General features: G+C 42.4%; 1 protein-coding gene across 5 annotated transcripts in view; it reads right to left on the bottom strand.

The window, feature by feature from the left end:
- The window catches only part of ANK3 (ankyrin 3), a 311,217-nt gene that overhangs the window by 57,865 nt on the left and 238,105 nt on the right, over nucleotides 1–15,247 (bottom strand). For all 5 annotated transcript variants that reach the window (XM_068400123.1, XM_068400124.1, XM_068400125.1 and 2 more), the window contains one exon: nucleotides 10,105–10,211. In XM_068400123.1, the coding sequence (XP_068256224.1) occupies nucleotides 10,105–10,211 (107 nt within the window). The remainder of the gene's footprint in view (nucleotides 1–10,104; nucleotides 10,212–15,247) is intronic.

The raw sequence follows: 15,247 nt of genomic DNA, 5'->3' as shown, positions 1-15,247 counted from the left end.
GCAACATCATGGTGAAATGAACAGGTGCTACTGAGTAATTTGGATTAAAAGAGTACACAAGTAGTATATTAGTAATGGTTTATTAGAATTTAAAAACATCCTTCTGTTACTGTTACCTCTACTGTCCATAAATAAGAGTAATTAGCCTCACATGCAGAAAGGAACCAGACAGTGTAGAAAAAGGAGAATCAAAAATGTTTATTATTTTTGGGATCTCAGTCTTCAAAACCTCCTCACAGTCTCATTTGCAAACACTCCTAATGGCTGGCAGAGCGAGTGCTCGCACCATGGGTGACAGTCAGTCCAGGCTACTAAGGGCTTCCACTGATGAGGAATGAGTGAGAATATCGAGAACATAACTTTCTTTAAGGCTGCTGGCACGGCACTCTGGAGGAAATCTTGCCATTATGCCTCTGTGAAGACGACATTCATTAGCAAAATGCGACTTTAAAGAAAAATCGCATTTGCCAGTGTCATTCCAATGCATAATTTTCCATTTAATAATAGAAGGATAAGCAATTATATTTCTAAGTGGTGAGTGGTAGATTTTAAAATAAAATTCTTTTTATTAGTAAGGGAATAATGAATATTAACAAGAATAATCGTTAATGGCTGTGGTTTATTTCATATATGAAATGCTGAGTAGCTGCATATGTGAATTGTTACTGTCTTTAACAGAACGGGGACAGAGAAGTGGAGTCTCCTCCTATGACCAAAACCAGACTTCAGTCTGTTTCAAAACTGCAGCAAAAATCCTTCCAGTTTAGGGGGATCAAAACACACAGCTTTCTGCAGGGCTAAAGAGTGATGGGGAGGGGGTTTCCTCTGGTGCTCCAAAATACCTTCCCTTTTCCTCTGTACTATAAGCTGCTGAGCGAGAACAGCTTCAGGTAGAAGATGCAGGAACAGGCCAGTATCAAGAGGGACACGAGTAACCAGCTCAGTCTTGATGCCAATACATTTTTTTGTTTGCTCCTTCTGTACGATACGCAGACGGTGACACAGCCAGCACATCTGCTGAATGGTTTCACTGTTTTCAAGGCTGTTGCCAAAACTTCCAGATCTTAAGAACTAAACCTTCATGTGATTAACAGGTGAATCCATTCAATTTCCTGGTTCCCTACTGTAAACTCAACTAAGGGTAAGAGCCAATAACCCAGGGGTGTCATGAAGATTCTTTAAAAAAGCCCCCAAATGCTCTCTGAAGCATGAACGGGAACTTGTGTAAGACCGTTACATTTGCTTTTGAGACCAGCAGGATATCAAAAGTAACAGCTGATGTGCCTTGGCCAGGCCTGCAAATAAGCTGCGTTCAGAAGTCCGGCTGACGTGGGTGGGAAAAATCTGCACAAAAGTAGGAATGGAATCAAAACTTGGTATTTAGTGGTCTGCAGAAGACAGGCAGGTAGGGACACAAGCTGTAAATATATGAATCAGGACAGAAAGGTTGTCCAACCGAATTCCAGATAAAGAAATTGCTACATTGCCTTTCTTCAAACCAAATTAAAATCCATCAGTAAAGATGGGGAGGTGAAACAGCTCTCCGAGATGACTCTGACTCCAATTTATGACTCTGACTCCAATTTATCATTTCTTGTGCCCCGGACACTTTACAATACTGAAGCATGGAATAAAATTCATAGTAGTTTTCATAGTAATAAATTGTATCCACATTTCTGTCCTAGATAAACACACTGTACAGTCCTTGGTCATCTAAGGGAGAACACTGAAAGGAATCTGTTTCAATTGGTGCTTTGGTGGCCTTTTAAAAACGCATGATTTTTGTCTGCAGAGAAGATGGGACCACTTCAGACTCCATAGAAAGGCAGAGGGGTGGCTGGCTGGACCATCCCTTCAAGGTTGATGCGGCAGCAGCTCCCGGGAGGTGCATCTGGTCAGTGCAGCACAGAGGGGCCTCCCAGGGAGCTTGGCAAGGCTGGGCTTGGCCTGATGGCTCATTATAAAGCAATGCTTTGGAGAGCTGCCGATCACGTACGTGATTACTGGCATGTTAAACCAGCTCAGAATTAATTAAAAAAAGGAGTTTTTTATCTAATGCAAAAATGCCAAAGCTTGCACTCAGGTAAGATGTGTTCTCTGTATCCAAACCATCTAAACGACCCAAGTGCGTCAGAGTGGATTTTCAAAAATATCTAGGCACCTAAATCAACTGACTTAAAATAATACAAAAATCAATGGAAATTAAAACTAAGTACCTGTAAAAACCAGGCCCCAAGATCTCAGGTATGTTTAGGCTGTAGATTTCAAGGTCATGCAGAGATAGCTGAGTTAGATTTGATGACAGGCATGGGTATCAGTCCAGCCTTGGCAACTTGGGGCTTAGCACCGCTAATGCAGACTGCCCACAGCAAGGGCAGATGAACCCTTGTCTATGCCCCGCCACAGGAACTAGCCCATTACAGCCAGCTTTGGTGTCTACACCACACTGCAGCCTTCAGTGAAGACAAAACTTTTAGCAGATCAGTCTTTATGCATATTGCTCCCATACAAAGGTAATCATTGTCAACAGCATATTAATTACTTCCTTGTTTAGTTTTCAAATTAGTAATTTACCATTTAAAACAATAACAATAAGTCCAAACAGTATTTCATGCACTTTCTATCAAAAAGATTAGTAGCTGATGCTTACCTAAATTAATGCTGCACTAATAATGGAAACTACAACATGATCTCTAAAACACAACGCTAAATGCTAATGAGCGTTTCTACTTGAATACATGGAAGGGATGAGGATGTGGGCGGATGCACTACAAACATCTACACACGCTCTGTGGGACAAGAGTTTAAAAAAAAGAAAATAAAATGAGGATTCACAGAAAGCACAGAGTTATCACCTTGAATCATACTGGGGAAGTGGAGAGGAATAGCTGCAAAATAATTTAGAAAGCAAATGGGAAAAATTAATGTAAGATAATTAGAGGCAAGCAACAGAAAATACCAATAATAAGCACAAAGGAAAAGTAACAATCAGAAAAATAACAAAAGCAACACATTCGAAGGCCAACTTTAGAAATGATTTGGCTTTTGCTTTGCATATCGTGACCTATGTCATATAAAATATGCTACACACAGGGAAAAAAATCCAAAAGGAAGAGTTCATTTAATTAGTCAGCACAAGTCCATAATTTCTCTGAGAAATGAAGAAGCACATGGAGAAAAGCATTTACAATTTACTTAGTTCAACAGAGAATTTATTGTAACACAACTTCTTTATTTAATTCCCCAAACGTGCTTCACTGTGCCATGGAAAACCAGTTCTTGCACTTTTCTATAGCAGTTTGTTTTCCAAAGTATAATGTATAAAGATAGGTACGGCAGGATACTTGAAAGGAGTATCAGTCCGTGCCATTCATTACACTGCTTTCAAAAAAATGAGTTATTCTGTGGTACAGGAGATCAGGGTAAACTATAATTAATCTGATGTATTCCACCTTGCAAGACTGGATTCAGTATTTCTGAGTTTCTCAATATGGAAGGCACTGTAACACATGAATTCCTTTCTTTTGGCTAAGGAAACCAAGGAGTTAAAAAAGACAACATGAAGAGAGCACACCCGCATCTTAGTTCTGGAAAATTGCACAAGTAAGCTCACATCTGAAAGCGGAAGGTCATTTTGGTGAAGGGTCTCTACCCTTCCAGAGGCCTCAAGGTTCATGACACATTTCAATGCACTGCTTACAATGGACCCTGTTCAAAATATATGCTGGCAAAACAACTTATCTGAACTCAAAAAGAAAAACATAAAACACTGTCTTGGCTTTAAAAAAGGAAAAACCAGAAGAGTCAAAATTACTGCCAAAAATTCCTTCTTTCTTCCCCTTTCACTGATACATCGCTGTATCGCCACATCCTGCTCCCAAAATTCCCCTTCTGCCTCAGTTAAGAAATGGGGACAAACTTTGATGCTCTCTTCTGACAGTGGGTAAATGGGGAAAAGATTAACCTGAGGGAGTGGACTGCAGAGGAGCTCCCCCAGCACGGCACATTGCAGAGCCCGGGGGAGGATGAGGAATGCGAAGAGCGGTGGGGTCAGGCCCTGGTTGCAGGGCAAGCCAGCCCACGAGGGCTGCTGACAGCAGGCAACCCCAGCCAGCGTACCTCTGCCTATGGCCACAGAAAGAGCTGGGGACAAAGCCAGGGCACGAAGCACTGGGAACAAGCAGAAAAGGAGTTGCTTTCCAGAAAAAGACTGGCAAAAGAGAAGTGAAAAGTCATGATCCTCCGCATATCAGATGTGCTGAGGTACTGGAAGATGTGAAGGGAACATCTGTTGGGAAAACCAAACAGTACCGTATTATAAATATGGGGCCACAACTGAAAAGAAAATAAACAATGAGTGAGGGTTTTTTTTCCCAACAAAGGAACTGCATCATCACAGCATCATTTTCAGGTGATGACGTGGGATGGAACAGTAGGATTCTCTCTATTAACGCCTGGCTACGAGACTGGTGCTACAGGCAGGGCTTTGGGTTCTTTGATAATGGCTGGTTTTATAAGACACCAGGCGTGACAGTGATACATGGGAAAGGTTTATGTCGTAGGGGCAAAAGGGTTCAGGGACAGGAATTAGCAGGGCTCATTCGGAGAGCTTTAAACTAGATTCGAAGGGGGATGGGGTGGTAGCTGGGCTTGCACCACTGGGGCAACGCTCTAGTGTTGAGGTAGACCAGGAGGCCTCCCATCCCCCTGGGGTGAATTCAGGGGGTGAATCTGGGATGAAACTGGTGTGCCCAGCTCGCTCCCTGAAATGCCTGTACACCAATGCACGCAGCATGGGGAATAAGCAGGAGGAGTTAGAAATCCGTGTTCGGTCGGGGGGCTATGATCTAGTGGCAATTACAGAGACTTGGTGGGATGCCTCGCATGACTGGAATGTGGTCATGGATGGCTATGTCCTGTTCAGGAAAGACAGGCCGCTAAGGAGAGGTGGTGGAGTTGCTCTTTATGTGAGTGAGCAGCTAGAATGTATTGAGTTCTGTCCAGAGGCGGATCAGGAGCGAGTTGAGAGTTTGTGGGTGCGAATTAAGGGGCAGGCTGGCAGGGGTGATACTGTTGTGGGTGTCTATTACAGGCCACCGGATCAGGATGAGGATGGTGATGAGGCCTTCTACAGGCAGCTGAGAGCAGTCTCGCAATTACAGGGCCTGGTTGTTGTGGGGGATTTCAACTACCCTGATATTTGCTGGGAGGCCTACTCAGCCAGCCATCCCCAGTCCAGGAGGTTCCTCCAGTGCGTTGATGATAACTTTCTGATGCAAATGGTGGATGAGCCAACTAGGAGAGGAGCGCTGCTGGATCTGATCCTCACTAACAAGGAGGGTCTGGTTGAAGAGGTGAAGGTTGAGGGCAGCCTTGGTTGTAGCGACCATGAGATGGTAGAGTTCAGGATCTCATGTGGCAGGAACAGAATAGCTAGCAGAATCACAACCCTGAACTTCAGGAGGGCCAACTTTGGCCTTTTCAAGCAATTGCTAGGGGAAATCCCATGGGACAGGGTACTAGAAGGTAAGGGGGCCCAAGATAGTTGGCTAGCATTCAAGGACTGCTTCTTCCGAGCTCAAGATCAGAGCATCCCAACAGGTAGGAAGTCAAGGAAGGGTACCAGGAGACCTGCATGGTTGAACAGGGAACTTCTGGGCAAACTCAAGTGGAAGAAGAGGGTGTACAGATCGTGGAAGGAGGGGTTGGCCACTTGGGAGGAATATAAGTCTGTTGTCAGAGGATGTAGGGAGGCAACTAGGAAAGCTAAGGCCTCCTTGGAATTAAACCTTGCAAGAGAGGTCAAGGACAACAGAAAGGGCTTCTTCAAATACATTGCAGGTAAAGCCAACACTAGAGGCAATGTAGGCCCACTGATGAATGAGGTGGGGGCCCTGGAGACAGAGGATAAAAAGAAGGCGGAGTTACTGAATGCCTTCTTTGCCTCTGTCTATACTGTTGGAGGCTGTCCTGAGGAGCCCCGGACCCCTGAGGCCCCAGAAGAAGTCAGGATAGAGGAGGAATCTGTCTTGGTTGATGAGGGCTGGGTCAGGGACCAATCAAGCAACCTGGATGTCCATAAATCCGTGGGCCCTGATGGGATGCACCCGCGGGTGCTGAGGGAGCTGGCGGAAGTCATTGCTAGGCCACTCTCCATCATCTTTGCTAAGTCGTGGGCAACGGGAGAGGTGCCTGAGGACTGGAGGAAAGCGAATGTCACTCCAGTCTTCAAAAAGGGCAAGAAGGAGGACCCGGGTAACTATAGACCGGTCAGCCTCACCTCCATCCCCGGAAAGGTGATGGAGCAACTTGTTCTTGGTGCTGTCTCTAGGCACATCAAGGACAGGGGGATCATTAGGGGCACTCAGCATGGCTTCACCAACGGGAAGTCTTGCTCAACCAACTTGATAGCCTTTTATGAGGATGTTACCCGGTGGATAGATGATGGTAAAGCTGTGGATGTGGTCTATCTCGATTTCAGTAAAGCGTTTGACACGGTCTCCCACAGCATCCTCGCAGCTAAACTGGGGAAGTGTGGTCTGGATGGTCGGGTAGTGAGGTGGATTGTGAACTGGCTGAAGGAAAGAAGCCAGAGAGTAGTGGTCAGTGGGACAGAGTCCAGTTGGAGGTCTGTGTCTAGCGGAGTCCCGCAAGGGTCGGTTCTGGGACCAGTTCTATTCAATATATTCATTAATGACTTGGATGAGGGATTAGAGTGCGCTGTCAGCAAGTTCGCTGATGACACAAAACTGGGAGGAGTGGCTGACGCGCCGGGAGGCTGCGCAGCCATTCAGAGAGACCTGGACAGGCTGGAGAGTTGGGCGGGGAGAAATTTAATGAAATATAACAAGGGCAAGTGTAGAGTCCTGCATCTGGGCAAGAACAACCCCATGTACCAGTACAAGTTGGGGACAGAGCTGTTGGAGAGCAGCGTAGGGGAAAGGGACCTGGGGGTCCTAGTGGACAACAGGATGACCATGAGCCAGCAGTGTGCCCTTGTGGCCAAGAAGGCCAATGGCATCCTGGGCTGTATTAGAAGGGGTGTGGTTAGCAGGTCAAGAGAGGTTCTCCTCCCCCTCTACTCTGCCCTGGTGAGGCCGCATCTGGAGTATTGTGTCCAGTTCTGGGCCCCTCAGTTCAAGAAGGACAGGGAACTGCTAGAGAGAGTCCAGCACAGAGCCACGAAGATGATTAAGGGAGTGGAACATCTCCCTTATGAGGAGAGGCTGAGGGAGCTGGGTCTCTTTAGCTTAGAGAAGAGGAGACTGAGGGGTGACCTCATTAATGTTTATAAATATGTAAAGGGCAAGTGTCAAGAGGATGGAGCCAGGCTCTTCTCAGTGACATCCCTTGACAGGACAAGGGGCAATGGGTGCAAGCTGGAACACAGGAGGTTCCACTTAAATATGAGGAAAAACTTCTTTACGGTGAGGGTGACTGAACACTGGAACAGGCTGCCCAGAGAGGTTGTGGAGTCTCCTTCTCTGGAGACATTCAAAAACCGCCTGGACGCGTTCCTGTGCGATATGGTCTAGGCAATCCTGCCCCGGCAGGGGGATTGGACTAGATGATCTTTCGAGGTCCCTTCCAATCCCTAACATTCTGTGATTCTGTGATTCTGTGATCATTTCTGATGGACTTTATCTGTCAAATGAGACAAGTGACAGGTCAGAAAAGCTATACTTGTTTGAAGAGCATTTTGGTGCTCAGATCCTCTCCCTCCCCTGCAGCCTCACAGTTTGCTCCACTGCTGCAGGCCTGCAGCCCTTCCCCGCTGGGCAGCAGCTAAGGCCACGTCTGCTTTAGCGAGGACTGACATACAAAGGGAGCAGATCTGAAGTCCCACGTCCACAGAATACATGTTTTGGAGGACTGGAACCATTAGTGAGCATGCTGAAGAAGTAAGGGCAGACATGTATTGTCCCAGAGGACTGGCAGGATGCAAACATCAGACCTGTTTTGTACCAGGATAAAAAGGAGCCAGAAAATTTTAGACCAATCAGTCTAACCCCAATTACCAGAAATATTCAGGAATAAATTGTCCAACAATCAATCTATAAGGGCCTAAATGATAATCAAGACCAGTGCCACCAGTCCTCAAAATAAAAACAAGAAAATATGTAAGTGGCAAGAGTAACTCATGTCAAATGAATCTAACTTCCTTCTTTGACAGAGTAACTTACCCAGCAGATGTGTGGAAGCACTGTTTTGGTATTTCAGTAAGCAATCAAGGTATAGTATACGTAAGGTAAGTGCAGAATCATCTGAGAAGTCACCTCAAAAGAGATACCATCAGTGCTTTACTGTTAACCTGAAAGGAAACTTCAAGCAGAGATTTCGCTGTGCTGTCCTGGGTCAGGTACTAAGCTAACGTCTTCATGATTTGAACGCTGGACAGAAAGAAGGTCTGAAAAGTCTTCGGAAAATAGGATCAGAATTAAAAGCTATCTTGCTAAAATGGAAGAAGGGTCTGGAACCAATAAAATGAAATACAGTAAAGGCAAATGCAAACAGAGGGAAGAAGCCAAACACATAAGCACAAAACACAGAAAAAATAACCATACTGCAGAATTTCAGAAAAGAACCAGAAATTCTAGTAGATCACAAACATCAGTCAACAGGAACTGCAGTTACCAAAATGGTAATTCTCACATGGGATTACTTAAGATTAGGTGTGCCATGTGTGAGACCAAAGAGGTAGCAATTCTGGCTTAGAAATAAGCTATCATCAAAGAGGGGAGAGCCAAGGAAACAGCAGTAAGGATGCGTCGAAATGTGAAAGCACCACCTAGGAGGATCTGGGACATTTTAGTCTGTAAAAGAGAGGATTACTTGTTTTCCAACACATAAAACATTGTTAAGAGACCAGTAAGATATTGTTCTCCATGACTACTATGGATATGACAAGAAATAGGCTTAATCTGCATCAAAGAACTTTTAAGTTTAATATCAGGGGAAGAAATATTGTGACAAAGGATAATGAACTACTGAAGCTGGGGGACTAAAGAATCTCTTATTTTTAGTGACTATGAAGAAATTACACATATTTCAGGAATGGCTTGACTACATTTATACTGCTGTAATGCAAATGAGTGGACTACCAGCTCTCTGAGGTCCTTTGCTGACGTACCTTCCTGCAATAACCAACAGACTTCAGCTTTTCATTCTGCAACCCTTGACATTTCAACACTAGCATTGACCGTATGCAATGTTTTATCAGCTCAGGACCCAAAATCCACTGTTGTATAGATTTGTTCAGCAGGAGCAGATGCTTACATGCATTGTGGGACTGTAGCTCTAGATTTGTGGGGCTTCCTGCTGTTCCGGAACTGAAATCTTTTGGTATGTGCTGCACTCATTGTCGTTATAAGAATGTAATTAGTCACAAAATGGGGAAGTAAATTAAAAAGGATATGAAATTTTATGTCCTGATCTTGAAAATTAAACAACAGATATTTATCCTAGACAATCTCATAGGCAATGATTCCTTTCAGTTACACATTTACTTGCAAATTTTTACAATATGCATTCAAAGATTACTACTATTGCATTTAAATCAAGTCTATGCGAGACTGTCAAGAAGCACCGCAACTACAGTGATGACTCATAAGCAAATGAATAGTACCACTAAAATCAAGCTACAGATATTGGATAATAGACAGGAGTTTGGAGGTATAAATAAAATAAGAGGTTAAGTTAAAGTCCCTCATTTTTTCTTCTATCAAAGAACAGAAAGCATAACATTATATCTCTGATTTCATATTCCAAATAATTAATACAATTAAAACAAAATCACCTTATGACACTTAAAAGCAAAGCATAAGCAACAGAAAATGCAAAACAGGACTATTAGAGAGAAGCCTGTGGGATTACAATGTTTTGGCATTCTGAAAACTAAGTGCAGAAGCAAGTTTTTGGTTTGATATGCAAGAATTTAGACTGACTGCTGTTATTAAGCACCCTCATTGAAGTCAGTGTGAGTTTTGCCACTGGCTTCAATGGAGCAGGAATAGGCATGTTATCAGCCATTACAGCAGGCTGCATTCTTCAGCTAACAATACTCTTCCACATTTAAAGATAAAGGAAATCTGTTAAGTGACCTACCCAGAATGGACGGGACTTGAAACAAGGTTAACATTGTCCAAGGTGTCTGCAGCCCAGCTATAGTGTCTGAGAGAATCAGAATCAAACTCCCTTTGAAACGTCAGGTGCTTAAAAACATAACAAAAAAAAGATAAATTGAAATTTAAAATTAACGTGAAAAACACTTGTCAAATACATGCTTGTTAATATAATTCTATTAAATTTAGATCTGGCCCCTTTCCATATAACAGTGCTGATATCGCAAGTGTTATATTACTGGAAATCCTGTAAAAGAAACATGGAATCCACAGACAAATTAATCTTATGCATCTTCAAACATTCTTTTTGCCTGCTTTTCCCACTTCCTTCAGTTATAATTATGTCTTTCTCCAATCTTCACTTACATGTGCAAGGTTAAAAAGATTGAAAAAAAATATTACCATTTGTACTGCAATCATACACCACGTAGACAGGCAGTATAATATTCCCCCACAGAAAATGTCATTGGATAGATCCCTATTCAAGCAGAACCTGTGAATAACTTCACAGAGAGTTTAACTGAAGCTGTGAATGCATGACCAAGCTCCTGGGGGGAGGAGGGTTTACTTTGTTTTTATACACATACAACCAACATGAACACTGTTTTCTGGAGTGCCACTGTCCCTACTCATCTCTATAAAAATAGCCGTAACCCTGTGAAGAGGTGGCACACCAGTGCTATAATTGACTGCCCCATCTGACAGACATTGAGGCGTAATTTGTTCCTTGCTGCTGCCCATGGGCATGCGTGTGCACACTCATGCGTCCTGTGCCCCACAATGTCTCACACTATAAATCTTCTTATCTGTACAGCAAAGCCAGTCTAGTAAAATATTCTTTTTTCTTTGTTTCTTTTTTCTGAGGAAATTAAACAAATGAAATCTTCAAATACTGAATGCCCATATTTCCAGGGTGATATGAAAGCCTCTAAACAATTTAAGAAGCACTGTCAGAAGTTACATCAATAAAAATAAGTCAATAAACTGTCATGCAATAGACACAGACTATCTTCGCCCAAGAGGGTGTTAAAGATGTCAGTGTTTCTTCCAAGTAGGTTTGCTGCTTACAGGCGAATACACCTAGAGAGAACAGAGTCTGGGAAGACTAAAACCTTACAGGCTGTTTTCAAACTAAGTCCTGTGGGTTCAAGTTAAACCTGAGGCAAGCACACACTTCTACACAGTTAAGTTTTATTACTTCCATCTTTTTTTTTTTTAATGTATTGGCACAAAGAGGCAGTGCAAATGATTATTTTGAATGGAAATATCAGCATTAGTAGTAAATCTGGCAAAGTCATAAACACACAAAAATACTTCTGTTGAGAAGCTTCCACAAGATAAGCAAGCAGATAGTGCTCTGTTGTTGGCCAGAACCTGCAACCCTCCCATCACTCTGGGCTTTCCAAAACACTTCTCTCTCTAGACATTTCTTTTATTTCAGATGAGCATCCCAGGTTTCCTTCCAAAAATCATCAACATTGTAATTTACCGCCCATTAACAGAAACATCTGCAGGGTACAACTTGGCTCTGTCATCTGTCCAACACTGTGGCACATGGCTCGACGCCTCCTTCGTTTGCTACCTTAAGTCTTTTATTAGGATCTTTCATTAAACTTTTTGCTGTAAGATATGTACTTTCGGCCTGATGGTTCATGCACAGGCAACAATAAGGGGCAAACTTGCATAGGTTAAACACCAAAATACACCATCAGACATAAAAGATAAAATGAATGCCATTAAAACAATGGTAATTAAGCAAAGGCAGTGGCTTTAATTAGCACCATTTTGAAAAATGTATCAAAATTTAGTTTAATTAAGGCAGTTTTCTAACTCTTTCCAATAGAACACTAGGGATTCTCCCATATTTCCCTGCAGAGCCCGCAGTTTAGGCAGGAGAGCCATCACTGTGATTTCTGCTATTCCAAGTGATCTAACTTTGTAAGATCTCATACCAACTATGTTATTACTTTTGATACCAGACAGTGTAAGATCCACACAGCTGGTCTCAGAAGCCGTAAAAATTTAGATAAACACAAATAAATCTATTGCTTTGCTCAGTGATTAACATTATCATCAAAAATAGGACAAACCAAAGAAATATAAGAAATGTATTAAAAAAAACCAACACAGTTTAGTATTTGTCATTCAAATGCCTGCTAAGCCATAACAGTGTCACTGCACTGAGGGTCCAGGCATGTACAAGGACACATACAACAACAAATAAACATGAGATCATGTTTGCTATAACAGCAGAAGAATGATAAAGTTCCTTCAGCAGTGTGATACAGAAAACTAAACACAGGGCCACATAATTTCCAATGAAATACCACCACTCTAAAATAATCTGTGCTAGACAGAGGTGCTACTATGCTCACCAAGTTGCTCTAGGTTTGCTTACATGCATACATAGGGTTCCTTGGTCTATTCCGCTGTCCTGAGATACTGTCTGTATATTAGGTGACTATATTTTTTGATGCATTCCTTTCTGACAAAGTACACCCAAACAGATCTTTTGGACATATTTACAGCCAGCAAAAGCACAAGGCCTGCAGCCAATAATTTTGGCAGAGAAATAGAGTAGGAAAAGCTAATAGCTGGACACATGCATCTTACACGCAGCACACATCTGTTGATCTCATTTTGTCAGTCTGTCGAGGTGCTGGATTTTCCAGGCCGGCAAAAAAATCTGCCTAAGTCATAATATAAGCAGTCCAGAAGATGGTATATCACCAGCAACATCAAATCACAGGATTCATCCTGTGTTTGGTCAGGTCCCAGTGTTCCCTTCCTGGACTAAGGGAGATTAAATATGCATTGCTAAAGGGCGTGGCATCATTAGATACAAATGCATGTATAAAAATACTGATGGTTCTGCTGGCAAGGATCCTGCTGGTTGCATAACCAAATATCTAGGCTGTGTAATATCAGATTTCAGCAAACAGAAGAACTTATGCTTCCTCCTAGATAAATTTATCCAGACAGAAGAAATTCAGCTAGCTGCTATGTAATGGACAGCCTAATTCATCCTGCCTTTGGCTGATTAAATTCAGAGGCTGATGTAAATTATTCCATGGAGAAAGTCATTTGGATTTGGTCTGAGCTGCTGCATCCATGGTAACACACCAGGACACAGAAATTTTAACTTTGCTCCAGCCAGGTTATGAGGCACAGTATGGCCTGGACTCAGACTTCCCTGTTGAATAGGGTCAGCAATAAATCACTGAATGCAAAAAATGGAGAATATCTTGACTTCTCAGGGAATTATTAGAAACTCTTCTCTAATACCCAAGATGTCATGCTGGCAGTCAGGTTCCCTAAAGACTGGTTTCAAATCTTCCTTGTTTGACTCTTTTTAGACTCCCAAGTCTCCCAGTGATCTTGGGGAGGGGCGGCAATGGGATCTTCTATTTTAACCTGATCAGGAGGTTGACAAATGCCCCTTACTCTTTTATATACTCATATTTGTGATAAAACCAATTCCCTTTACTCTGAGACCTCTCAAGATAGGACTGACATTTTTTTCCACTACCACCTTCACCATTCCTGATCCCCTCCTGGACTTGAGAAACTTGAAGTATGACTAGAGGATTAAGATTAGAATAACATTAACAGCTAGACTGTCAGCCAGGCCTCCAGCCTGGCTTCATTTTATGTGACAAATTTGGACCAGCACTGAACTGCAATAATTGCACAATCATTGCTGGACAAAAGGACAAAAACTGGAATCACAAAAATACGAAGACTATAAACGCAATGAAAACAGCCTACACTGCTGCTCAGCACCAGCACTAGAAGGTTTTCATATTTGTTGCCTTCTCAGCTCAAGAGCCAGCACTGCAAGAGATCCTCCAGAAAGCAGAGGTCCATGACCACTTGTACAGAATATGAAGCTTGCCCTAAAGTAAAGCTCCTGATGTGGTGTCACTGCAACACCTCCATGTACAGATAAGTAATTCTTATTTTTTCTAGCAGAATTTTTTAATACAAAACAGGTTAACACTGCACACCGTGAACAATGAATGTTCTTTAGGAATTATTCAGCATAGTGTTGGTTTTAAGTCTTGTTATTTGATCAAATGCACCCTAGCTGCTAAACCAATGCCAACTACTTTAATGGTAATCACAAAAATAGCCAGAATCATAAAACAATGTAGGATGTTCTCAGACTGAAAAGCCTTCCTCTCCTCTGAAATTTCCATCATATCAAGAAAACTTAATAAAGGCTTAGGAGTAGGAAGTGTCAAGAGTAACCTTATGTTCTCAGCCTTGAAATATAATTTCTTGTTCCCAGTGGCAGTAGTTGCAGATTTCTTTTTCTGACTTCAAAAACAAACAAAAGCAACAAAATTACTGCTATGCAATGTTCAGAAAGTCTCCCTAACTGGTTGTTGCAAATCAAGGTTATCGGACGTTTACAGCATTTCACTTGAAAGTAACAACCTAGTAATAAACATTCAATTGCTAAAGAGAGAATCTAATCTGTGCAAAACTGTGTGCAAAAGCTGTAGTAAAACTGGACAATTTATACTATGCTAGAATTTACAGACTAATACAATCAAGGTTCAAAATGTTTGAGTCCTGCGCTGCGGGCCCTTTCCCCATGAAAGCATCCTCCGAGATCAATAACCCCCTGTGCAGGAATACTTGCCGCTGCTGAGAGGTACCTCTGTGAAAACAGCAGCAGAAAACCTCTGTTTCATTATAATCCACCTTAGGCTCTTCCAGGACATAAACAACAGTTTCACTCCACAGTCCTTTAATTTCCAAGTGAAGATTTCTATGTGAATTTTTGTTCAGCTTCCTAGCAGATCTCTGGCTTCTGTGTATCAAGAAACTCTTGAGTAATTCAGTCAGATTTGAAAACCTGAAGCAAGTCTAACCAAGTAAAATGCTGAGGAACTCACAAACAAAGCATACAGTATACTATCATCTCCAGCATTATCTTTTAGAAAGACTTTCCCACACTATAATCAGGTCAAAAGAGTCTGCTTTTGTTGTATTAGTCATTGCATAAATGTTTGGAAGATACATAAACTGGTCAGTGCATAACAGCTTAATCTTTACAAGGCCAAATTCTTCCCAAGGGTGGAAAAACAAGGACAGCAGTTGGAGTCCCCTCCATGCAG

Source organism: Nyctibius grandis, chromosome 4, assembly GCF_013368605.1.
Source record: "Nyctibius grandis isolate bNycGra1 chromosome 4, bNycGra1.pri, whole genome shotgun sequence".
Lineage (NCBI taxonomy): Eukaryota > Metazoa > Chordata > Aves > Nyctibiiformes > Nyctibiidae > Nyctibius > Nyctibius grandis.
This window is presented reverse-complemented; position numbering and strand designations above follow the sequence as displayed.